The 25949-nt window shown below is 38.9% G+C and overlaps 1 protein-coding gene across 1 annotated transcript in view; it reads left to right on the top strand.

The window, feature by feature from the left end:
• The window catches only part of tmem131 (transmembrane protein 131), a 39974-nt gene that overhangs the window by 12262 nt on the left and 1763 nt on the right, over nucleotides 1-25949 (top strand). The window contains exons 6-40 of the mRNA XM_059340899.1: nucleotides 2781-2897; nucleotides 2995-3117; nucleotides 4433-4513; nucleotides 4623-4773; nucleotides 4876-4932; nucleotides 5374-5435; nucleotides 5520-5628; nucleotides 6768-6876; nucleotides 6987-7140; nucleotides 7243-7413; nucleotides 7689-7799; nucleotides 8534-8668; nucleotides 9920-10024; nucleotides 10123-10209; nucleotides 10337-10489; nucleotides 10578-10653; nucleotides 11726-11840; nucleotides 11950-12088; nucleotides 12177-12286; nucleotides 12372-12444; nucleotides 12607-12758; nucleotides 12867-13009; nucleotides 14812-14998; nucleotides 18429-18614; nucleotides 18736-18891; nucleotides 19631-20067; nucleotides 20821-21005; nucleotides 21590-21720; nucleotides 21802-21920; nucleotides 22002-22154; nucleotides 22261-22411; nucleotides 24113-24228; nucleotides 24334-24406; nucleotides 24491-24594; nucleotides 24697-24845. Coding sequence (XP_059196882.1) covers nucleotides 2781-2897; nucleotides 2995-3117; nucleotides 4433-4513; nucleotides 4623-4773; nucleotides 4876-4932; nucleotides 5374-5435; nucleotides 5520-5628; nucleotides 6768-6876; nucleotides 6987-7140; nucleotides 7243-7413; nucleotides 7689-7799; nucleotides 8534-8668; nucleotides 9920-10024; nucleotides 10123-10209; nucleotides 10337-10489; nucleotides 10578-10653; nucleotides 11726-11840; nucleotides 11950-12088; nucleotides 12177-12286; nucleotides 12372-12444; nucleotides 12607-12758; nucleotides 12867-13009; nucleotides 14812-14998; nucleotides 18429-18614; nucleotides 18736-18891; nucleotides 19631-20067; nucleotides 20821-21005; nucleotides 21590-21720; nucleotides 21802-21920; nucleotides 22002-22154; nucleotides 22261-22411; nucleotides 24113-24228; nucleotides 24334-24406; nucleotides 24491-24594; nucleotides 24697-24845 — 4680 coding nt within the window. The remainder of the gene's footprint in view (nucleotides 1-2780; nucleotides 2898-2994; nucleotides 3118-4432; nucleotides 4514-4622; nucleotides 4774-4875; nucleotides 4933-5373; nucleotides 5436-5519; nucleotides 5629-6767; nucleotides 6877-6986; nucleotides 7141-7242; nucleotides 7414-7688; nucleotides 7800-8533; nucleotides 8669-9919; nucleotides 10025-10122; nucleotides 10210-10336; nucleotides 10490-10577; nucleotides 10654-11725; nucleotides 11841-11949; nucleotides 12089-12176; nucleotides 12287-12371; nucleotides 12445-12606; nucleotides 12759-12866; nucleotides 13010-14811; nucleotides 14999-18428; nucleotides 18615-18735; nucleotides 18892-19630; nucleotides 20068-20820; nucleotides 21006-21589; nucleotides 21721-21801; nucleotides 21921-22001; nucleotides 22155-22260; nucleotides 22412-24112; nucleotides 24229-24333; nucleotides 24407-24490; nucleotides 24595-24696; nucleotides 24846-25949) is intronic.

The following is a 25949-nucleotide window of genomic DNA, read 5'->3' as shown; positions in this document are numbered from 1 at the left end:
TATAAATTAATATACAGGACAAGCTTATAGATAATGCTGTTTAAAGGCACGTAGAGAAAAGATGAAGAGAGAGATTTTTGTGCTATAAATAAAGTGATCACAAGCAGCAGATCTCCGTCTCTACAGTGTAACACATTCCCATCACCTAAAGTTCAAAGACAAAGTAACAGAGCTGGAGCATGCATAAGGATCTTGTGTTTTACGGATTTGTTGTTAGCAATAATATAATGCTTTCCAATGTAAATTTTCTCACATGAGCTTTATAAATCCTGTTCTCTGTGCTGCATGTGAAGACTTGCTTTACAGGACAAACCTGTTCTGTCACTTTAAGCGCAGTTGTTGCACACCTGTTAAACTGACGAAGGACACTGTTGTTTTGGCCAAAGTGTTGCCTCAAGGTATTGATTATAGAAGTAAGGTCGTCGAGAGGAGTATGTCTGTTGTTGTTTTCATTAACAGCATGTACCTGAGGTGTTTTAGTGCCAATAGTATAGTCTACAGGGGATTATCAGATGTAAAAAATAACTCAACTTCAGGACATGAGTGTAGTTAACAAAGACATTCAGTAGGAAGGAATTTGATGTGGTTTCAAAGATAACAATCTGAGGCCTTGAGTCCTCTGTCATGGGACATGTTTGTATAAAGAATTTCTATATTGGATAAAAGTCTCCAGGGTGAGCCTTATTTTATTAAAAACACTAGGTGTTGTTAGTTTAGGTAAGATTTAACATTTTGGATGTACAGTTTTAAGCAGTAATTAATATAATTTGACAGTTTACCTCTAGGTTCCACTTCTGAATTTTTGGTAGAAAAGAACAGGCTTACAGGTTGTTCACAGTAAAGTTTGATTCTGCAAAGACTCAAACTTCTCAAATTCTTGTTGCTCAGAGACAGAAAGCAAAGAAAACTGATATGAGAAGTCAAAGCTTTAATCTGGACCCATCCTCCATCTTGTGCTTTAATGTCAGTGTTTTTCTTTCATAAATGCCACATACATGTTTATTGATTGCATGGAACTGATGCATACCTTGTATTCATGTCTGGGTATTTTTCTAAGTTTTATTTTGCAATGGTTTTAAGTTTGGATTGGCTGTTTATACGCCAAGATTCTTCTATGCACTCAAGTCCATATATAGTTAGAGAGAACAATCCCCAGAGATCTGCGCTGCTGTGGTCACATCATTTTCCAGTGTTCATGTGTTCTCATTCAGATCTTACCAAGTCAATGTCTGTGCTTACTAGCCATGTCGCTATGTACTAATACTTTTAAATATACACTACAGAGCATATTTTAATTTAAACAAATGATTATACTTAAGTTATGCTGGGACTTTGGAGCACAGCTGTCACTGTAGAATTAGGAAACTTAAAAACCATGCAAAATGTTTATGCAAAGATTTTTTTACTTTTCCTCTCAAGATGTTCCAAGAGCGGTTTCTCTTCTTCATTACCTGTGCATTGCATTGAGACCATATTATATGTCCTTTTAACACAAACCTATCGACACAAAACAAACAAAATGCAATTTAAATATGATTTGACAATTGTTTTTCACTTAAATGTCTGAAAGAGCTCAGTAATACAATCTATTCCTTTTAATAACTAGAATAAATACAAGGTGGGGATTTCAGAATAAAGGCTTAACTTAAAGATGTAAAATGTATTTATTTCTTTCACTTAACTGAATGGATGTATCATTACATCCCTACTGGGAAATGCACTGTATTGTGATATATATGGTTAGCAAAATATGAAAACATCTATTTCTATAGACAATTTGATGCCATGTCACCCAGCCCTACATCTAATCTGTAATTTAAGTTATTGTTAGTATTCTCTGTTAAAGATATTTGGATAGAACATCAGTCTAAAGTCAAGCACAGGCAGTAAAGCACTTTGAAGCAAAGATGCAAATCTAAGATAATTTGTCATGTCTATTAAAGAAACTGAACGTTGTGTGAAGTAGATTTAGTACATTAACAATAGAGCAGAGGTTTATAAACTGTAGTATCTCTATTTTTAGTTTAGTACAAGTAGATGTTTTTTTTCTACCTGAACAACATGCAGAGGAAGGAAGCAGATTGTATATAAATGCAGGAAATACATGATATATATGTACACTTGTGAACCAAACCCATGCCCTTGGGATGTAGTATGAAAATAGCACAGCTCATTTATTGTTTCCTGTTTGAAGAAGTTTCCTGACAAAAAAACTCAGCTTAATAATAGTATAATAATAATAGTAATAATGCACAGGTTAAAGTGTTTCTTTCCTATAAGCTGTTGTTTTGCGTCAGCACTTCCACCAAACCTTTATCTGGTGAGCACTTCATTTCTCACACTGAAGTTTAAAATGTTTGCTAAATTCCTATCCTTCCACTATCTGCATTTTTGAGACACTCTGAACGTTCTGCAGCGGCAGAGCTGACACAAGAAGTTTTTATTCTGTTACAGCCTCCAACTACATGACATTTTAAGATGTTCTTTCTGCGGATGTTCATGTTACTGTATTGACAGGAAAGGATTCATGGTAATCTGAGTCAAAAACCCACTGAACATTCAACACTTGCTACCACAGTCACCACCAAAATGCTAAAGTTAGAGTGTAGCTGTGATGTTTGCATAGCAGCAGATTTTTAGGGTCAGATATTGCAGAAGCGAGCTTTAAGATCTTTGAGGTTATTAACTAAGCTAAGTGAATAACTCTGAGAAGTTGCATTCTTGTTGGGCTGCACGTCATGTATATTGTGCTTAAAATGTTTTATCTGTTCTTTCAACAGATAATTCCACCAGGAGGGAACACATCATTCGATGTCGTGTTTCTCGCTCGAGTAGTTGGGAATGTAGAAAACACTTTATTTATTAATACATCACATCATGGAGTGTTTACATACCAGGTATTGACCGAAATAAACATTACTTCAGTTTTTTAAGTTACATAATAAGTGGCAGGAGAAATGTGATTCATTTTGCTCTTCTTTCCTGTCTCTGAAGGTTTTTGGGGTCGGCATCCCAAACCCCTACAGACTGCGGCCCTTCATCGGGGCTCGAGTCCCAGTAAACAGCAGCTTCTCACCTCTAATAAACATCCACAACCCCTACAGTGAACCACTGCAGGTAAAATTGGAGATTTTTAATATAAAAGAAATGGTTGGATTTTCTTTTGAAGTGGGTTTGTATAAGTTACTAGGCAGAGTATTACCTACAGCATATGGTGGTTTGGAGGAGCAGGCAGGAGAACTGACACAGAATCTAAGCAATGTACTGCAGCTAAATCTATTTTAGACACCTAAAAATCAGTTTAAATTTGCTGAATTGGAAATTTTTTTACCTCTTTACCTTACTACGAGACAGCCCTTTCTGACAGTTAAGATTCAAGGGTTTATTTGCCATTTGTTCAGGTACAAAAGAAATGTACAAGGGCATTGGAAATCTTGTGCATAACTCGGTTATATACATCTATCCTTTCTTCAAAGCTTCCAGACTCCTTAGACACAAACAGTGAATTTTCTTTGCAGAACACAGATGTTGCTGTTCTAATGCCGCCTCAATCAGTCAGTCAGTTTGTGTTATTGTGTGACTTTGGTGTTTTAAAGAGTTAGTTTGGATTCACTAAAGTCGCACCATGACACAAACAAACTAACCAGTCGAGGCAGTTCAGCAGCTCCTGCGTTCAAGGGGAAATTAGTGTTTTTGGCAAAGGAGTGCGGTGGCTTAAGTCTGATGGCAAGGTAAAGCTGCGAAAATATTCTTAATGCAGCCTACACTTAAGCTGATTTTTGTTTTTTTGTTTTTTTATGTGGCTAAAATACATTAAGCTGCTGCCCCCGTCCACAGAAGTACATTGCTTAGCTTTCATGTCCGTACTCCTGCTCCTTCTCCAAACACTGTGATTAATAGAGGTGGGGGAAAAAATTGATACAGCATAGTATCGCAATATTTTGATTGGCAATATTAAATCGATTCATTGCCACCAAGTTTCAATATTTAGCGTCGCCGGGCCATCAGTATTTTCTCCGTTTTTGTTTTTTCCAGAGGCAGTAGCGGGCTGCAAAGTTAGGCTATTTTTTATATTTCATGTTTGACTCATTGTGGTGAAATAAAAAGACTGAAGTGAGATGAATAGACTGAGAATTTTCTCTTTGACAAAACAATTCTGGATTTAATTTAATTTTGTGGACACAAAATGCAGTTTAACAGTTAAATCTCATTATGTTATAATGCAATACTCACCATATCGCAAACTGCTTAAAATCGCAATAATATAGTAACGTGACTTAGGTATCGGGATAAAATCATATCGTGGGGCCTCTGGTGATTCACACCTCTAGTGAATAAGTGCTACTTACAAACCCACTTAAAAAATTGATTGACTTTTAAATGTGTGTTCCTTCTAAATCTGTCTGTATTTCTTTTCCATGTCTCACTCTAGGTTGTTGAGATGTACTCTAGTGGTGGGGATCTACATCTCGAGCTTCCCACAGGTCAACAAGGAGGCACTGGAAAATTATGGGTTAGTTTCACACCACACCGTTTTTCCTTCCCTGTTAATTTCGAGTCTTATTTTAACAGCAGTCAGACTCTTGTCGGTCTCACCCATGCTGCTGTCCTTCTCTCTCCAGGAGATTCCCCCCTTCGAGACAAAGGGAGTGATGAGAGCCAGCTTCTCGTCGAGAGACGTTGACAACCACACAGCTTTCATCAGAATCAAAACCAATGCCCCCAATGAAGATCAGTTCATTATCCTCCCTGTCGAGGTGGAGGTCACATCAGGTATCAAACCTTTGAGTATTGCAGTAAATGTACAGTAGGTAATAAAAATTCAGTGTCCCTTTGTTTGTCAGTTAAACATTTTTTCTGTTCCTACTATTGTAGCCCCTGGTATATACTCCTCCACAGAGATGCTTGACTTTGGTACGCTGCGGTCACAAGGTAAGTGGGACTTCTACAAAACAAGCTATATCTTGTAGGGCTGGCCGGTATATGGGTATTACGAGTTATACTGTTGTATATTTTAGAAAGAGATATGTAGTTGAGACAATACTGCCATACCGATATATAATATCTTTAGCTAGAGCTAGTTTGTAAGAAAAAAAACCCCAATGGTTTTGTAATTTGGAGGTATTTCGGTCAATACCTACATAAAACAGGTTGATAAAGATAACTTGTGATGTTGCGTTAAAACTAAGCATTTTGCACGTTTTGTTTAAAATACCAGTATATATTGTATATCGCCATTTGGCCTAAAAATACCGGGATATGAGTTTCGATCCATATCGCCCAGCCCTAACATCTTGCAGCTTTTCTTGAATAATCTCTCTCTGGACCTCTTTGCTCACGCCTCCGTTCTCTTTTAACTACTTTGTCTTACAGATCGTCCAAAACTGCTGAATCTACACCTTTTAAATTCAGGAACAAAAGACGTTCCAATAACAGTAGGTTTCCTTAGAAGCCTTTTGAACTTCTCAAACTGTCATCTTAACCCTCATGTAACTCCATCCTTTATTTACGCTTTACAGAGTGTACGTACAACACCGTCAAACGAAGCAGTCACAGTAGACTTCAAAGCAGTCACACTGAAAGCTGGAGAGAGCAGATATACCAAAGTCGCAAGTATTAGTTTTGATGGTAAGTGGTGTCTTTTTATGTGGTAATATTTGACACTTCTGTTGAAATCTGATGTTTATGAAGTTTCATTTTAGCTGATAGAAGTAGGAGCCTGTAGCGATTTTCAGAGGGAAAAAAATTTACCTATTGCTGATATAGTGAACTTGAAAATAAAGCTTTTGTGCACCAACTTTGCACCGACATGACTATAAACAGGTACTCAGAAGGATGTTTTTTTACACAAATAACTTTATTAAAGAATATTGAATATTATTCTACACTCTACATACAATGTATTGTCAACCAATTATATACATCCAAATTGAGAACATGAAGTGAATACATGAATAAAAACTAAATAAGCATCAGTAAATTATGTTCAGTATCAGTCAGCTAGCCATAAAAATAAAATGGATAGTATAATGTATAATCATTTTGGAGACTATACGTTGTGCTGCTTTTGAATTGTTGAATTTGACTGCATTAGGAGGAGGCACATCTAATTGGATTTCTCACGACAACTCTGACCTTTTTTTGCCAAATATCTTGAACAATGAAAGGAAATCCAGTTGAGAAAATTTTAAAATTTTCAAAACTTCATATATCATATATATTTTTTTAAACACCTGAGCTTCCCTCGCCTGCCCCACTACCGCTCCCTCCAGTTGTGATGTGACTCAGACAAATAACCAAAAATGTCTAGAAGATGAAAAATGCATTTTATTTTTATTCACTTTAAAATAGTGCTTCCACCGAACCCCTGCTCTTAACAAGGAAACTGAAAAGTCGGTTATAAGTTTGAAGCCTGCGTGATGTTGGTTTCCTTCTTTCAGCCTTCACTGGCACGGAGACAGAGTCACAAAAAAATCTTAACAAGGCGCTGTTTTTGAGTGTACACTGTTTTGCATCAACTTCCTTTAAAGAATTATTACTTTTTCCTCTAGTTAAGGCTTATTAATATACTGGTTTTCCTTGTATGTGTTCTATAAAACATAATGGCTGTTTATTACTAATGATCAAGGCATTTTTTAGTTTTAAGAGTTTTACATTATGTCCTTTTGGTTGACACTTTTTAGTTTAGAGCATTGCACAACTTCCTCTTGTGAGGTCTTTTGCAGTGCCCTTATCTGCTATTTCAATCTTGTTTTTTTGCTTTGCAGCCTCAAAAGCAAGAAGACCATATCAGTTCTCTGGTAAGATAACTGTTAAAGCGAAAGAAAAGAGCTACTCCAAGCTTGAAATCCCTTACCAGGCAGAAGTTTTAGATGGGTGAGTTGTTTTGTGGCTATATACTGAGAGAGTGGCTGGCTTTATGTATTATAAAGGAGAAACCTGTTCCTGTCGCAGTTTTTTGAAAAACAACTTCTCTCTTCTGGCAGTTATCTGGGCTTTGACCACACAGCGACATTGTTCCATATCAGGGACAGCCCCGTCGACCCAGTAGACAGACCCATCTTCCTCACAAATGCCTTCAGCTTTGCAATCCGACTACATGATGTGTCTCTGCCCGAAGAGGCTAAAACCATGTTTAATGTGAGTGGGATTGCAAAGGAGAACAGAGGACTTTTACAGTTTCTGATTTGGAAGTGTTACAGAGGTCAACATGACATCACTTCTCCTCTTTGTGTGTTTTAGGTGCAGAACTTCAGTGCACCCATCCTTATTCCCCCGCATGAGTCACGCTACATCTTCTCCCTCCTCTTCCGGCCAGTCCGACCATCCATTCACATAGACAGCAACATCCTGCTCATCACTAATGCATCTAAGTTTCACCTGCCAGTCCGGGCCTACACAGGCTTCTTGGAGGTACACAATAAAGAAACATTTATTTGCCTAATTAAGTTACGTTAGTTAGACTCTAGTTTCACACCACTTAATGAATTGGAAACATAACATGATAGTTTGTATTAGTAGTTAATGTGAAATCTTGATATAATTTTGACCATAAGCCGTACGATGTGGGATACAGTGACGCTATGATAACACATTTTCATCTTGATGCATTTGTACTTTGTAGAACACAGTAGATAATCCTGACTCTCAGTGAAATGTGTTTGTTTTTTCTCGCCTGGTGTGAACAGCCGCTAGTCCTGCCTCCCAGTCTGAAGGAGAACATCCTGGACTTTGGCGTTCGCAGTGCAACAGACACCAGCACCATCACATTTGTGGTGGTCAACAGTAATCCCATAGAGGTGAGATCACGCTGGATACTGCATATATTGCTACCATATACGTTATAAAAGAAGAAGAAGGCACCGTGACTTTGCAGTTAACCTTCATGAGCTTAATACACACTGTGAAAGGGTCAAAGTTCTAAGTTTGAAACACAAACACCCAAAAACAAGTTTGCACAGGTCACCATGTTGGCAGCTTGTCAATCACAAAGTAGCCCCGCCCTAAAGCATATCCTGCTTTATCTTCTATTTTACTATAAATGGGACCGGAATTCACAATTTGAACATCATGCGATTGAGACCATAAAGTCATTAGGAAGATGTAAGCTAAGGTAATAAATCAAGTGACAAGTAGATTCATTTTGTCATAGACTTATATACTGGACTTATTTTTGCAATGCAGGTTACATTTGCTTCTTTTAGACAGTGTTTGTAGAAAGTTTTCTAGATAGTTTATCCTGGAAGGAAAGTTAAAAAAATAACAGGAAGAACTTATTTGCGGTATGATTGTCTTTCCTGTTTATTGCCCAAGACACAGTTGGGTCCCGTTGTGTAAGGCAGACGTTTTTACATTGTCTTTTAAATGTGCTGACTTGTGGATTTAAATATTTTTCAGCACAACAGTTAAACTTATGTTGCAACATTAGCCTTTATGGTAACATTTCCACAGAGGTATTTGATTAGGAATTTATAAGTGCAGTCACACATTGTCCCTTTCTGTCCTTTTTTTTAAACTGCCTTGTGTCCTCCAGCTGGAGATCAAGTCCTGGCTGGTCACAGGAGACAGCCTGTCCATGGAGCTCCTGAAGACGGAGAAAGGAAACGCAACAGTGGCCCTGAGTCGCCTGCGAGAGCTACAGAACACCTCAGCCTCCCATCACAAAGCTGTAAGACCCCTGCATTGTCACCAATCTATTATAGTCTGTGTGGTGGCAAACAGAAAACCTGTTGTGTCGAGTTAGGGTGAGACGAAGAGCAATTAAACGCAGAGACACATAACGGTTGTCTCTTACTCCTGATGGTTTTTTATTGCTTGCAAACGAGCCTCAATGTACACCCGGGGGACACGCACATGAGACTGAGGCAAAATGACTTTGCAACTTATGCTTGAATATCATTCTTTGTTACAAATTCGTGCATGCTTATCAACAGGGTCAGAACACAAGCTGCAGCACTCCCAGTCCCCCTCTCTGTGATGCAGATTCTCATACTTCTCCTCAAATTCTTTGCTCCCCCTCCTTCACACCTGGCAGCAGTTGTCAAGCAGTTGATATGAAAATTATTTTCTCATGCGTCTACTTAATTATGCTTCTGCAGCTACAAGCATATGAGCATTTTAACACAACGATTCCCATAACAGCTGTCATTAAATACTACCTCTGTGAAGTTTCTCATATTCTATTTTTGGTAAGTTTCTTTGCTAGACAACATGGTTGTTATACTCAAGCACACTCGCAAGCAAGAATTTATGTTATAATCAGTTGCAAAGTTAATGTTTCCACCTTGTACTTGCACAAACTGACACTGACAGTTGAACCCATTTTATTCAGATATCTTGAGGTCAGAGGTCAGGGGATTCCTTTGAAAATGGCCATGCTAAAATTTAGCCTAACTTTGGAGCGTTAATTCACCCCTTTCCCATGAGATCTCACAACATAGATTCCTTAGATCTAATAGTTTGATATGATACCGATATCTTTTCTGTAGCTTAAAACAGAGTCTGCTCCAGCTGACGAACTACTCACTGCCAAACTTTGCCTTGTGTGATTTTCCTAGAGAATAACACCAGGGAAAGGCATTAAAAGTAACTATATAGAAACAGCCAGTAACTATATAGAACAACGGTTTCAAAACCTGTTAAAACTCCTTGTAGCTAGGGTTAGTGTATGCTTTAAATTTGGGATCAGAAAAATTAATTCTAAAGCACAAAAAAATAAGAACACGAGATAAAAGGAAAGTATCAAAGAGAGAGAAAAAAGTAGAACAAGGAGAGAAAGCACCAACAGAAATGTATTTCTGTATCCTAAAAAGGTACTTTACAGCTAACCACTTCCTCATGTTTACAGCCTACAACCTGAGGTGCAGAAGGGTTTTTATATATAATAAAGAACCAACACATTATTTTTGTCTCTTCAAAGGTCATATTAGCATCTGGCTATTATGCAGCATTCAGAGTGACACTGGTGGCCAAGGCACTGGAGGGCACATATGATGGAGCCATACACATAACCACAGATTATGAGGTAGGTACCCATCCAAGCTGTGAGCTTTTTATGGTGTTCTTTTTAAAAGAAATGCACAAGCAGCATTAAGTCTAATGGGTTCTTTTCTCTTCCCTCAGATATTAACAATCCCAGTGAAAGCTCTCATAGCTGTGGGAACATTAAACAGCTCTCCAAAGCACATCGTCTTACCACCTTCATTTCCAGTAAGTAACACTTCAGATGTATCCCTACATTTAACACCTGTGCTGTCACCTGCACAGCATACATTCCTGTGAACTGCCTGAGGAGTTCTGCTCCTGACATGTCTGTATATGTGTGTTCTTCCTCCAGGGGAAAGTTGTTCATCAAAGCTTTAGTATACAGAGTTCTTTTACTCAGAAAGTAAGACTACAGCAGATCCGCTCCTTGACTGAAGATATACGTTTTTATTATAAACGGCTCCGCAACAACAAAGACGAGCTGGAGCCAAGACGTAAATCTAAGGTAGTCCCTTCATCTCACTGAGCAACATTAGTGGGCCACAAGTGTCCTTACGAACATGAACTTATTTTCTTTCCTCCATCTTTTTCAGGTGGCAAATATTTATTTTGACGCCAGCTTGCAGTGTGGTGATCACTGTTATGTGGGGCTGCCATTTGTGCTTAAATGTAAGTTGTTGGGTTTTTTTTTTTTTGAGTGTATGTAACATTTGAATCTCGCATATGAAAGCCCATTTGCACCAATGTGATGGGGGGTAAATATCCTGAAAAGATCAAAATATTGGCTCTGGACTTCAAAATAATTGTTTAGGATTTCAAAATATTGGCTTTGGATTTCAAAATAATGGCTTAGGATTTCAAAATAATGGTTTAGGATTTCAAAATAATGGCTTTGGATTTCAAAATAATGGTTTAGGAATTTCAAAATATTGGCTTAGGATTTCAAAATAAGGCTTAAGGATTTCTAAATATTGGCTTAGGATTTCAAAATAATGGTTTAGGATTTCAAAATAATGACTTAGGATTTCAAAATATTGGCTTAGGATTTCAAAATAATGGCTTAGGATTTCTAAATATTGGCTTAAGATTTCTAAATAATGACTTAGGGTTTCAAAAATATTGGCTTAGCATTTCAAAATGAAGGCTTAGGATTTCAAAATATTGGCTTAGGATTTTAAAATAATGACTTAGTATCTCAATATTATGATTCAGTATCTCAAAAACGAGATTAATGACTTAGGATCTCAAAATAATGAATCAGTACAAAATAATTACTCGATACCTCAGTGTAAGCACCCAGTAGCACAAAATAATGACGTATGTCGTCATTTTATGTTACTCAGGATCTCAATAATTACTTAATATTGCAAAATAATTACTTTGTACAAAATTATGACTCAATATAAGCATTCCGTAACACAAAATAATGAGTTAATCACTTATAGATAAATAATAATGTAGTACCTTTGGAGAAAGTTTCTCGTTATTTTAAAATACTAAGTCATTATTTAGAGAACGGTTATTATTTTAAAATACTAAATTATTTTTGAAATATCAAGTAATTGTTTTGAGAAATAAGTAATGGAGAATGTTTCTCATTATATCGACTAACAGGATATTTGTTTTTTTTCCATCACAAGGCTTAGTTTTCATCTTGTTTTTTTTTTTTCTAGCAGAAATGGGCTTCCATACTCACAGAACAAGTCAAAATGTAAAAACAATAAATCTTTTAATTTTGCAGCTGAGTCGAAGCCTCATGGGCTGGCGTTACAAGAGGATATCTGGGACGCTGATGTCGATCTCCACCAGAAACTCCTCAGGAGATGGAAAGAGCTGAAAGAGCGCTCAGGCCACAAGTAAGTATATTATGAGTGAAGATGATCAAATGTTACTCTTAAATTAGTTGCTCCACCCTAATTGGCTATTTACAGAATGTCACAAGATGCTTTTCTTTTCTAACTGAAGGATTGAAGCCGTCTTTGAAGTCAACACAGACCTGCAGAAAAACGTGCAGGCTAAAATCACGGCGCACTTGACCTGGCCATCACTGGTCAACTCTTCACAACGAATTATGTTTCCTCTGACCAACACAAACAGCTCCTCTGTGAGTTGAAACAACCTGTGCACAGTAACACACAGGAATGTCTTGAGGTGTTGTTAAAGTTCCTAAACATATTTCTGTATCTCTGCAGGAAGAGGAGGTGATTCTGCAGAATCCTGCTGACGTCCTCGTCTACGTCCAAGTTCTCCCCTTGGCACTGTTACCCAACCCCTCAGTGTTTTCTGGAAAGCTGGCTGACAGGTGGGAAATCTCCACAAGCACAGGACGTTCTCATTCATTATCCTTTCATCTGACTCCAACACTCTTTTCCAATTTTATTTTCCAGACTGCCATTAGGAAATTTGTCCAACATCAACATCGACACGAATACCTTAGAGTTCCAGGTTCACAGAAATCAAGTGAGTTCTACGAGAGTGATGACGGACTTTAGTGCCGTTCAGGAATTTAGAGAATCAGCTGTTTGGCTTATAATTGCATTGCTTAACACAGCGGTCTTGTCCGTGACGGAGGCAGCATGTGGAAGCTGTTTGTCTATAACAGGCCCTCTGTTTGTTTGGCAGACCTCCCTAATGAAGAGCAGTACAGGGTTCGTAGAGGGATCAACCAGACCCTTTGTGTACAACCTCCTCCTGCTGCCCGGAGAAGTCAAGTCGTTCAGCGTGAGGTTCACTCCCACCAGCAACCACAGTGTCTCCTCCCTCCTCATAGTCAGGTAATGTCCAGACTTTGATTTCATTGTGAAAACCTGTGTTGTAGAATGAGAATAACTGAAGGCGTTTTCTATTCTTACATTTTTTGCTTGATTTGGGAATCTGTTTAGGAATAATCTGACTGTGATCGACACGATCGTACTTCACGGCCGAGGTACGACGGAGAGCCTGAAAGTTGCAGGGAAGCCTCCGGGACAGGGCAGCTCGCTGAGGTTCAAGATGACAGAGGCCCTGCTCAAAGACTGCACGGAGAGTGAGTTTCTGTCTGGTCCAGATCAGTGCGACCATTAAAGCTGTTTCACACCAAGCACAAATTTAAGTTAAGATTTCCTAGTCCCACAATGGGGAAATTTCAAGGGTTACAGCAGCAAAGTGGATAGCAAAAAAACAAACAATAAATAGTAAACAGCAGTATAAACGAGAAAAATAAGAGGGGTATTGGCAAATAAACAAGTAAAAAATATAATAAAGTATTAACAATTTCACAATATAAACAAGTAGAAATAACAATTACAACAGAAATAAAATAAAAACTTTAGGAACATATACAATGTTGATAGAGTCAGCAGTTGGATATGGACCATTGCATAGACAATATTGCAATTATAAATTTAACCAAGAAGTTGATAATAATTGAGTCGGAACATTAGTGTGGGGAAAATGGATTAGAACGGACCTTGATTTCAGTGGTTTAAACTGATGTCATCCTGGAAGGTCATCGATGGCTAGCTTGCTGCCTAAAAGGCGCAACGTCAAATATCAACTTGGTTTCTCAAATTGTAGCTGATGTTAACCACACGATGTATAAACTAATCAGACCCTAATTGCTACCTGTTGTGGCTAGCCACAATTCTGGTACAACCTTTAGTTGTACCAGGCATTAAAATGAACAATAAATTGAATAATACAAGGGTAGTCTAATTATTGTTTCTGTGACTGTATTTCATAAGCTAGTGCATATCAGCTACATTACCATCTTCATCATATCCCAGCTGCTAGATGATCTTAAGCCATATATTGCAGAGTCTCAGTCCAGAAAGATTTTTTGTTGTGTGTGACGGAAACTGAACCAGCAACACAGATAATCTGCACCAGACCTGTTGTGTGTGGTGAGAAACGGCTAACACACTCACAATTTCAGGTTTCCCCTCTATCCAGATAAACTCCAGATGATCTCCGCTGGCCAGGTCACAAATGTGATTCTAGTCCCTCTGTCTGTTCCTGTGCGATATCCATATTTGGCCCGACTCCAGAAAAACAATGACCTGTGCCCTTTAGGAGGTTAATAATTAAGTTGGCATTAACGGATGATAAGCTGAAGCAAATAATTATTCATAAACTAACACAAACACACAGGTGAAGGGTAGTCTCTGCAACAGCTCGATGCACCTGTGTGATCGTATGTGTAGAAATTGCTGGAGTTTCTTTTCTCCCTGTTTCAAGCATCAGGGAGAACAACAGCTGATTTCATTGTAATTGATCTCTGTTCCATCTATTCTTACTGATGTAGTTACACGTGAGAAAGCGCAGCAGTTAAATCAGTTATCAGTATATTTGCTCATGTGCAGTCAGAGTTGTTGATGGAAGAGAGGATTGGGAGACGGTGCATGCAGAAAACCACTCACTTATAGTTACCAAATTCCCCTGGCCAACGTGTTTTTCCTGTTTTTGTGCCCCTCGGTGAACTTTTTTTGCATCTTAACACAGGAAAGCAATGTGACAGGAATCATTTTTCTGGGATTGGGACAACATAAATTTATTTGTTTATTTGGGAGTGGGAAGATTCACTACTTTTGTACTTTGCACCCAGATTATGCACTGTTTAACTAGCAAAAGTGCAGTTGGACACGCCCTGCCATGCACTTTAGACCATAAGCTACAGATTGTTTAAATAGGTCCCAGAGTCTTCAACTCTCAATAGCGATAGATATATATATATATATATTTAAATCTTGCAATTGTGTATCCTGTCTGAAAGACAGGTTATAAAAACTACTCAAGTTCATTGACGGAAATACTTTTCTGTGTCCATTATTCTCCCTCCATTTTTTTCAGAGACAAAAGTCAAGGAGCCAAACTTCACTCTCAAAAGAACGTTCAGAGTGGAGAACACAGGCCTGCTCCCGATCACCATCAGATCAGCAGAAATCAACGGGCAGGCTTGTGAAGGATATGGATTCAAAGTTCTCAATTGTCAAGAATTTGCACTTAAGCCAAATGCTTCAAAAGACCTCATCATACTGTAAGTGAACTCACTTCTTTTACTCTTCTACTAACCAGAGCCGGTACCCGGCCGGTGCTCGTGCTGGTTCACAGTTGGTTTAACTTGTGAACCAGCTCTGAACCCGTTTGCTTTTCCACAGGCTCTAGAGCCACTTCATTGTGTCACTGTTAATGTCTGTACAACGGCAGACTAAATGTCTCTAAAACACATCTGTGCTGCTCATTTTATTCACTTTGGATGCCAAATTATTATTAACACTGAATGTAAGATCTTTATGTTGAACTTTGTTGTAAGCTAATGCTAGCCTGCTCATGCTACCACGCTAATGTTGAAGCTAGTGATCGCCAGCTAACGTTAGCACGCTAGCTTGCCCGTAACAATCACATTGCAATTAAACAAATCAAATAAATTAATGTTTTAGTTGGTCTCTCTCAACGGCACCGAGTTGTTCTTGTTGGTCAGATAGCCCCGCCCCCAGCCCCTGACGTAAACAGTTCGCGGTTCACCAGCAAGACTTGGTGCCGCTGTGGAACCATTTTTCCCTGCAGAGCCAGTGTTTTGGCGGTGGAAAACCAAAGAACCATTCGCACCAGCCGGGAAATAGCTCTGGTCGAAAAGGGGTATTTGTCCATGAATATTTTGCTGTGTCAGATTTAGACAAGCAGTTTGAGGAAGGCATAGGAATATGGGAACTTCAGTGTGTGTGTGTGTGTGTGTGTGTGTGTGTGCGTGCGTGCGTGCGTGTGCATGTGTGCACGTGCGTGTTCTCCCCATCACCCAGGAGCTCTATTAATACTTGTCCTCAGCCTCTCTGGCTGAGTAAGCCCTTAGTAAGAGGATGAATTGGCTCTCTGTCTCTCTGCTCGCTCCCCTCAGGTCTTATTTTTCTTTTTCTCTTAAAGTTCAAGTCCACTCTCAAAATGGACATTCAAATGTTCACTGGGAATCCTCAAATAGTCAACTTAGGAGGTTTTTTTTCAATCAGTTTTTCTGGAAAATCAGCAACTCTGGCTTTACCATCTGATGAAATAGTCAGTTTGTCTAAATTAAGTAGAAAAAGTGTCCTTCCCCTACAGTGCATTCTCTTACATCAATGTTATTCTTTAGCTGTTGCCTGCTGGTTTCCTGTGAGAGATGTCATCATTCTTGCAGCAAAGGTGTCATTAAAAAAAGACCACTAGCTTAAAGTGTTCAGTCTGCTTTGCTGTGAATTTTAAGCTATGAAACTCAACAATTAAATTTAAGAAAGTTTCTTAAATTTTCATTAAAATAATAATACATTTGAACTTGGCTGTCTTGTTATAACCAGCGTAGGCCTCTTCTCAGAACTGTGTGGGTCTGAACTTACTCTACCTACTACTGTAGGTAGAGTAAGTTTTAGTAGCTCACATGATAAGCCTTTTTCGGGGAAGACATTTTGACATTTCACAGTAGGAAAAGTGTCTGTACAAACATTTTTTTCCTTGATTAACATTCTAAGTACTTGTGGTGTGCTTTACAATTCCATAGCATATCTGTATGCACATTATAAATAAGCAGTATTTGGAAAAGAATGATCCATTTAGTTTTGATGATGCCTGAGGAGCTGCAGTGAGCTGTGAGACCATATTTGGCTCTATATTCATCTCTATGTGGAACAGGATAAGACATATTCACTTCTGGTTGCAAACTGACCCTCCTATTCTGCTTTGCACAGTGTTCAGTCTGTTCAAACTTTCACACGTAGAAACCACGAGCCAGTTTGAAAGTGGGGGAGGAAATGACCTCTTATTCAGGAAATAAGGTTCATTTATATTCTTGTATTATAACTGCAAGAGAAATATTACAAGTAGCAGCAGAGAAGGAGGAGCTTAACTTACAGTAAATGATAAATTGCAACTGTGCAATGATAGTTATCTTAAAGAGCATACAAAGTGGGAATGACAGAATCAAACTCTTAACATTTGCATCAAAAGTTTTTTAAAGTTTTTGAGCAAAAGCCTTTTTGTCTCATCGTTGTATAGACTTTTCTCATGGCCAACATGTTGCCTCATCGTAGCAGGAAAAGCACAGGTGGAGCTAACAGAAACAATGGCTTTCGACTGTTTTGTTCTATTTATAGAGTCACTGACAGGAAACCATGCCATGTATCGAGGTCCTGAAACTGACTAATCTGAATGGAATGTGACCATTGTTAATTTTATTAACTGCACCTGTGCTCATCCCTGCCACAGGAATGAGTTCTTCAACCAGGAAGTCAGTTAGCTTTATGGGCCCTCCGGTCTATCCTCTCAAACTCAGTGAGGATTTTTAATGGGTTTTTGCCTTTCTAATTGCCTTTCTAATGGTTTTTGCCTTTCTAATGCCTGAAATAAGGTCTGTGGTTAATACAAGCTTAAGAGATTTGTGTTTTGTTGTTAGACATAGAATACGTTCGTAAATACCCCAAGTTTTTACGTGGTCTTTAAAAGGTGGTTGCTAACTTGTAGCTAAATGAGACTACAGTGGTTGTTGGATATATTGAAAGTCACATGTCGGAAACAGATAGGAACTTTTTCACTAGACGGCCTCACAGCCTCTAGTCCTGTTTTTCAGTGCTCTTGCAAACTCTTACAGATTATAAATTATTTAAAATAAACAATTTACAGTTATGGAAAAATGGATTAGACCATCCTGGTTTTCTTCACTTTATTGTACCTTCAGTTGTACCAGACATTAAAATGAACGTTTGTTTGGACAAATGTAATAATAACAACAAAAATAGCTCATAAGAGTTTAATTTAAGAGCTGATATCTAGCCATTTTCCATGGTTTCCTTGATAATGATTTTGGTTATTATCAAGAAAACCATGGAAAATGGCTAGATATCAGCTCTTAAATTCAATTCTTTTGAGCTATTTTTGTTATCATTATATTTGTCCGAACAAATGTACCTTTAGTTGGCATTTAAATGAACAAGAAATTGAAGAAAAAGGGTGGTCTAATAATTTTTTCCATGACTGTATTGGGCTATCGATTCGCTAGCTTGTCAAAACAGCTGCTTAGCTTGTCGGAGAGCATCTGAAGCTAACGGCTGTGATGTTTAACTTGTGATTGTGGAGTACTTCCAATAGCATAACGTTAGCTATTTACTTTCGTCGACTGCATTAACTTCTCAAACATCATAAAAGTGGTGTTCATTTGTGAAGATTATCCTGCTGAAGTAAACACGTAAGCATCAGAAGCGTGTGTTTGCCACAGAGCTTATTTTGCCATGATCCAAAATCCAATGCAAAAATCCCATAGGCCAATTCTCTATAGAGCTCATGGTGATTCTTCTTTTGGGTTGGTCTACATTTCGTTCGCTCTCTATTAGCTACCACTGCTGTCTTCTGACCTCTGGCAGCATTCACAGATGTCAGATCAGCCAGGGTCTTGTATTGTTACAAACAGCCTTTTAAACTTTAACATTTCCTCACTTTCCTTGCAGGTTTACACCCGACTTCACTTCATCTCGAGTGATCCGGGAGCTGAAATTGGTGACATGTGGAGGCTCTGAGTTTGTGTTTGTCCTTAATGCCTCCTTGCCCTACCACATGTTAGCTGCATGTGCAGAGACCCTGCCCAGACCGAGCTGGGAGCTGGAGCTCTACATCATAGTGTCTGTCATTATGAGGTGAGTACAGCTTAGAACTGCTGCGTAGCATTAAGACCGCACCACAAGCAATAAACACTGTGCTGTTTTTATTATGTATCCCAGCACAACTAAAAGTTTTGTTTTGCTTACGTCTCTTCAGTTCCATGTTTCTGTTGGTGATTGCCACAGCCTACCTGGAGGCTCAGAGCATATGGGAGCCTTTCAAGAGACGCGTGTCTGTGGAATCCAACTCCACCTTGGAGACTGGGAGACCATTTAATCTCAGGGACATTGTGCAAATTCACAGTGATTCAAAGTAAGTGGAACACAGAAAAGGCTGACTTACATCTTGGACAAATGTTGATCAAACCACATGATATTATCAATGTATTGAACAGATATAATTTTATATAATGAAAAGAATGATCAGTCTAACATTAAGTACTTGATTAACACAGCCCCAGTTTGTTGAAATGGCTCTAACATGGATTAGGTGTGTTTAAGGGCTCTGACACACAGAGAAGACAGCTGTGGGGGTGTGACTAACCACTGCCCACAGTTTTAGCAGTGTCTGGCACTGTAACCACTAGTTACTTTATAATTTCATTGAATGTTTAAGCCGAGGGAGCTAGTGTGTGAGAGCTGTCTGATTAGCTGCTCTGCCAAGTGAATTAGTAATTTTACCCATTTAGTTTTTATTCTTAACTTGATTACAAAAGCAAGAACAGTGGTGCAACACAGGACTTTAAAGTGCCAGATTACAGATTATTTTTGTACCATGTGGCCAGATTTTTTAGCTAAAACAAATTTAAATATGAACTAACATTATAATCAGGCTTGTCTCCAGTTCAATTATTGTATTTATAGTAGGGGTGCACCGATTGCAATTTTCTGACCGATCACCAATTTTTAAAAAGCTTGACCTGCCGATTCCGATTTTGGCCGATAATGATTTTTTTTATAATTCACAGCATACACGTTCAATGTTTTAATCTTATTTTATTGAAAAACAATAACATAGCAGCATTTAACAGAAAATCTCTTTTACCTCTCAGGTTGAACGATTACAGCGACTCCCCCCAGAACTCCAGAGGAGTATATGCGTCCAACGGAGCTGCTCGGGTCGGAGGCCGTCAGGGCAACAGCCGCAGCTTATCCGACTCAGACAGCCAAGATAAGAGGTCCAGGATCGGCTTCAGCCGCCCATCTATGCAAGCTACTTCCTCGCAGCTGACTAAAGGAAGTACAACCTCAGGCCAAGACGGCCCTCCAGCTGCCTGCCAGCTGACCAACCGGAAGGCTCGGAGCACCAAACAGCTGGACCTCCAGAGTCAAAGTTTAGCCGGGTCATCGCTGCCTCACAGAGGCCTCTGTCCTGAGGATGCAGAATATGCCAACCTGATAGGAGCCATGGACAACGACCTCGACCGTCCAGATCCACTCAGCAGTGAGACTCTACAGGAACAGAGCGCTCAGTCTATACAAAATAAAGGTACCCACATTTATCACAAGAGATTAGAGGGGCAGAAGGCCTCTTTAGTCATTTACAGGTGTTTGAGGTAGGGATGGAAATAATTAATCGATGATCGATTGACGGTCGTTAAGAATTTGGTCCATCACATGGAATTTTTAATCGATCTGTGTATTTTTTAATTTTAATTTTATCTCTGACTGGCCGAGCGTTCAGTTCTGCGGCCGTACGTGAATAAGTCAATGAGCTGAGAATTAAGTTGGATGAAGCTACAGTTTGCAAACTGAAAGTTGCATTAACAATTATAAAACACACAGAAATATAAGAGTATTACTTTGAGCAAAACTAGCTTACTGTATCAAACCTTGCTAGCATGAATTACTAGGTTTAATTTTATCCAAAACCTATTTAAACACAAAACACACTTAAATATGCAAGATTACTGTGAAAACTGACCTCATGCCTCTTTGGGGGCTAAAACATAAAACATTGAACTCCTTGATGTTATCTTTACAGTTTAATCTCAGTTGAGTTAGTTTTACGATCGACAAGAAGTCTCTTTTCGTGCTTTCAAAATAAAAGTCTCCATTGTCAAAACAGGCTTTTACATAGTACTGTATATATATCTTTAATTTTGCCCATGTATGCATATTTATAGGAGTATATATAAAACCATAGCGATTAATTGATCGTTAACGTTATAGATGCTCGAGTTGGCAGGTTTCTTCCAAACGCCCATCCCTAGTTTAAGGTTTGTGTTTTTATTGTTTGCAGTGTTGGAATCCAAAGGGAAGCTGCGGGGCAAAACAAAAGCCCAGAGAAAGAAGGAAGAGAAAGAGAAAAAGTCAACAGTAAAGACTCAGGGAGACGAGCTTAAAGATAACCTGGCTGACAATGACGACAGCTCCTCCACTACTACAGAGACCTCCAATCCAGATGTGGAAACAAACATCAAAGAGGTAACAGTTTTGTAGTCCAGCTCACATCCTCTTCTGTCTACACACTCTCCGTTCATTGCATCTACCAGAGCTGGAGACTCGAGTAAGTCATGGCTCATAGCAGACAAGTCCAGGTCCAAGTCCTCATTTTTTGTCACTCTACTTAAACTTGTCTGCTTTGAGGCTCAACTTACTTCAGACTTGAAGGCATAAAGCTGAGAGGACATGGCATGGTGACCTATACACATTGAAAAAGTACCTAGTATGTACAGCTCTGATTCCAAAAACATTGGGAAGTTGTCTTGAATGTAAATAAATCTGAAGAATTAGATCATTTCTGCCATGCGGAAAACACATATGGAATTTAATTTAATTGTACCTGTAGGCAGAAATATCCTATAAAAATATAAAAAGATGTATGTGGTGGGGTTTACTGTAATTTTCATACTGGCAGTGACTTGCAAACCAAAAAGCAGGTTTTCCAAATTTGCTTTTCGAGACTTGACTTGAGATTTGACTTAAAAACAGCCCTGGCATCTATTACTGTGGAAATGACTTAATAATACTAATGCTGTTATTATCTGTTTCCCCTTAATTTCTTCCAGGAACCAGTGAAAAAGAAAGGAAGAACAGTAATCACAGGAAAAGTGAAAGAAGAGACTACAAATTGCCTAATCAAACCCAAACCCAAGAAACAAGGAATCATAAAGAAAGAGAACCCAGCTGAAAAATCCAGGTCTGTTCATTTAACCACAGGCGATGACCTCACCTTTTGTTTGTTGCCTCCTTTTTCTGACATATCTTTTGTTGTTTTCAGTTCTCTGGAGCTGCCATACGTAACACCACTTGAGAACAAACAACGTAAGAGCTTCACATCCAAAGCTCTCCACCCTCTCACCACCATCCCAAAGACAAGACCGCTGCAGAAACAGAGATGTGAGTTTATTTATTTTAAATGTCGTCACTTTTCTCAGCGCTTCAACACCAGATGTGTTTGTAACATGTTTGTTTTGGCAGTTGACGGGAAGCTGGACGAAGGGCGCCCCTCTCTGTTGGCCAAACTGTTGTCCAGCGGCCCGGTGACGGAGCTGGGCCACAGCAGCAGCTCTGAGGGGGAGAAGGAGTTCGCTTCTCCAGAGTGGGACGTACCACTTTCCAAAAACAGCGTCCGTAAGTCAAGATCTGAAACCGACCTTGCAAGTCCACGGTCAGTCCTGTTCCGTTTTACACACTCACTGATCAAAAGATCACATGTTCTCCTGTTCTCCACATGCAGAAGCAGATAGTCTTCAGCAGATCTCCCTCCAGACCATAAACGCCGACCCTTTCCTGAAGAGAGCCGTCACAGCAGGGACCTGCTCCCCCCCACCCACCTCCCCCAGCTTACTGTCCCGAGGCACCTACAGCAGCGTGCTCAACAGTAACAGGTATCTACTTTGTCAAACTTGTAGCTAATAAAATGACCAACATTTGCTCATATCCTTGCAAATTCTGCAAATGCAAATGTGCACTTCCCAAAAAACTGTCACGGTCATTGCCAGCTACTGTCATAACCCCAAGGTCCTTTTTAAAAATGATCAATTATGTCATCAACCTGCCAACTAATGGATCAAAGTCAGCTTTATTGTCAATTCTTCACATGTACCCAAAATACAATAGAATCAAATTACGTTTCTAACTATCCCACAGTGAAGACAAGACATTTCTAACACTAAAATAAACTCTAAAGTAAAGTACACAAGCACAATAGAGACAAACTTATCCTAACACTAAAGTAGACAATAAATAAAGTGTGCAGTAGATGAAGACATTTAAAAGATAATGAGTGAACAAGTATATGTACAGTGTAAATGTAAGAAGTAGCAGCAAAGTTATGTATAAGTTAGAAGTTGTTATAGTGCAAGACAGTCAGTATTAGCAGCAGAAGTTTTCTGTTTGACATAAGTGTGCAAATGGAATAGATATTATTTTTGAACATTTTGATCCTTTTTCACCAATAAAGTGAATGATGTCTGGCTCGAGATCAGTTATGTCACTGTTGACCTGTACACCTTCGCTTTCTCTGTGCGCATGATTGCTAAATTAAAATTTTCATCAAGCCATTCAGATATTTTGCTTATTAGATTGCATAAGCATAATTTGTCAACAGACCTCTTTTGACTGACTTTCCCCTGGCTGAAAGGGATGATTTAGATTTTTTTTTAAGTGGGGTTGTACAGGGAAACACCAGTGTGGAGAAGCAGGCAGGAGTACACACACTGAAGCTAAGCAATGTACTGCAGCAAAAAGTAATACAGCACACAATAACACAAACAAACTAAATGATCAAGGGAGTGGTAGACCAGTAAAAATGACTCTGTCTCTGGTGGCTTTACAGAAAGCATAGATAAGGGTTTCAGTTCCTCCTACATAACTTTAACAGAGCTGTTGAATATTCAATAAATATATATATAGTGTACACTTAAACTGATATGTTTTTTTCGGCGGGCTATTTTTATAGGAGGTTGAAATATGTTTTGCTGCTGCCACTGTCCTCAGCAGCACATTGCTGAGCTTCAGTGGTGTCATATTGTGTCTGTACTTCGGCTCATTCTCCATTTACGTTATAACATAAAGAATACATTGGAGAGTGTGTATGCATCAGTGGTGGATGCATCAAGATCCCTTGCTTAGGAAAAGTACCAATACCACATTGTGAAATTACTCCACTGCAAGTAAAAATCTGGCATTCAAAACTTAGTCTAAAAGTTTTTAAAAAAAAGTACAATATTCACCTCAAAATGTAGTGAAGTAGAAGTATAAAGTTACATAAAATGGAAATACTCAAGTAAAGTACAACTTCATCAAAATTGTACTTAAGCACAGTACTTGAGTAAATGTACTTAGTTACTTTCAACCACTGGTAAGCATGCTTGCAAATATGAATTTCTGCCGATCTATTGTTGTTGGAATTGCTGCCAAAAATCCTATGTACCTCACACAACCTCACTTTAAACAATCTGAACTATCCTTTTTAACACCTTTTAAGCTGCCAAGTTTCTAAAGAAGTCATTCTTATTGCTGATTTCTGTCATTAAAAGTCCTTACTACTAATACACAATCTTGGTGAATTTCTGTCGTTTTTGCAGCGAGTTAAACCAAAAGAAGGCCCCAGGAAATAAACTGTCTGCAGCCACTCCACTCCCAGGCAAAAACGGGAACCCGACCTTTGCTGCTGTAGCTGCTGGTTATGATAAAAGTCCAGGTAAGCATGTTGACACGAACTCCCACTCGAAACGATTGAAATGCGTACATTGTTTGTGAAGTGGTTTGTTTACAACAGAACACTAATGTTTTCTGTTGTTGTTAGGTGGCTCTGGTCCGGGTAAAAGTGACAAGGCTCTATCACACATGACATCAGTGGAAAGTGACAGCTCTGACAGGTAATGTGAGAACATGACATGACATTCATGACATGACATCAAGATGCAATCCCATCTTAATCCTCATTGTATTTCCTCCTGTAGCTCTGGGTTATGGAGCCCCATTGACACAGCCAGCAGTCCAAACTTCCATTCTGCCAACTCGTTCTCTGCTTTTGGACCCAACAATTCATTCAACCTGACAGGAGGTAACTTGTGTGGCTGTTAATGTAAAACCAGAAGAATGTAAAGTAACTGGTTTAACACTTCATGGGATGCATTCAAACAAAACTGTGTGTCTGTGTTGTTAGTTTTCAGCGGAATGAATCTCCCAAAGTCATCGGAGCCTCAGCAAAGCTGGCCTGAGTTCCCCAATGCCTCCTCCATCTGGGACATACCGAGCAGTGACTCTCTGCACTCCTGGCCCAGCAGCTCCAGCTCTCCCACTGCCCCAACTGCAGTAAGAACCCTTATTTGGTTATTTTAACCCTTATGCAATCCTAGGGACATTGTTGGATTTTGGCCAGTGTATAAGTTTTCCTTTGAACTTTGGAAGTTGAACCTCAGCTCCTATAATAACTTGATAATAAACTGTGTAGCCAGAATTGGGCCTGGGCAATTTATGATTGCAATTAGGGATTGCGAGAAATTTCAGGTCGATTACAGTAATCAGCTGTGAGCATATTTACTCAATCAAATGGGTCGGAAGGGTGCGTGACAACAGCCAATCAGAGAAGTAAACAGGAAGACCGAAAGTGGAGCTAAACGTGGAGCTGAGGACAGTGAAGTCGATGTCAGCCATGACTTGGAGCAATAAACCAGGGAGGTACAGGTTAATGTTGGGAATGAGCAAAAGGCAATTACAATCTATCCGCCACTGTATCGAGAGAAAACTAACATTCACAGCACGGCAATTCACACACAGGTATGGTGCATTCAATAGCATTGGAATGGCTATGGTGCATTCAAGAGCCTGGGACATATTAAAACTTACAGAGAAACATGTGATTACTGAATGGAACTTAGTTCAATAAACAAGTTAACAAAACATTTACAGCTATGTTCTATATTCATCTTATTTAATTTGATTTGTTCTTAACTTCGTATGTTAATAAAATAATGAACTAATTTCTAGTTTCTTTAGTTTTCAGTACAGATGCTTTAAAACTGGCAGTTTAAAAACATAAAAAATCATGATAATAATCGAGATCGGAACAATATGAAAAAATATATTGTGATCTTTTTTTTGCCATATCGCCCAGCCCTACTAAACCTACAATTTTTGATCCCAAAGCCATTACAGCATAAAATTATGCATTCTCTTATATCACGCTTTCAGTCTAAAGCCCTGTATTATGGAGCACTGCTGTGTTTGATGCAACACATCAAAGTCAGTGTTGTTGTTATTCATAGACATATCTAAGATTGTGAGAAAAAAAGTAAAAATTCCCCCTAGGACTTATACAGTTAATAATTCACAGTTCTGCTTTTTTTTGTAACAGTGGCATCATGTAAACAAACTGACATTTAAAGGGGAATATTTCCTAGTTATTATCAGGACAGG

Source organism: Centropristis striata, chromosome 9, assembly GCF_030273125.1.
Source record: "Centropristis striata isolate RG_2023a ecotype Rhode Island chromosome 9, C.striata_1.0, whole genome shotgun sequence".
NCBI lineage: Eukaryota > Metazoa > Chordata > Actinopteri > Perciformes > Serranidae > Centropristis > Centropristis striata.
Note: the sequence above shows the minus strand (reverse complement) of the source record. Positions and strands in the feature narration are given on the sequence as shown.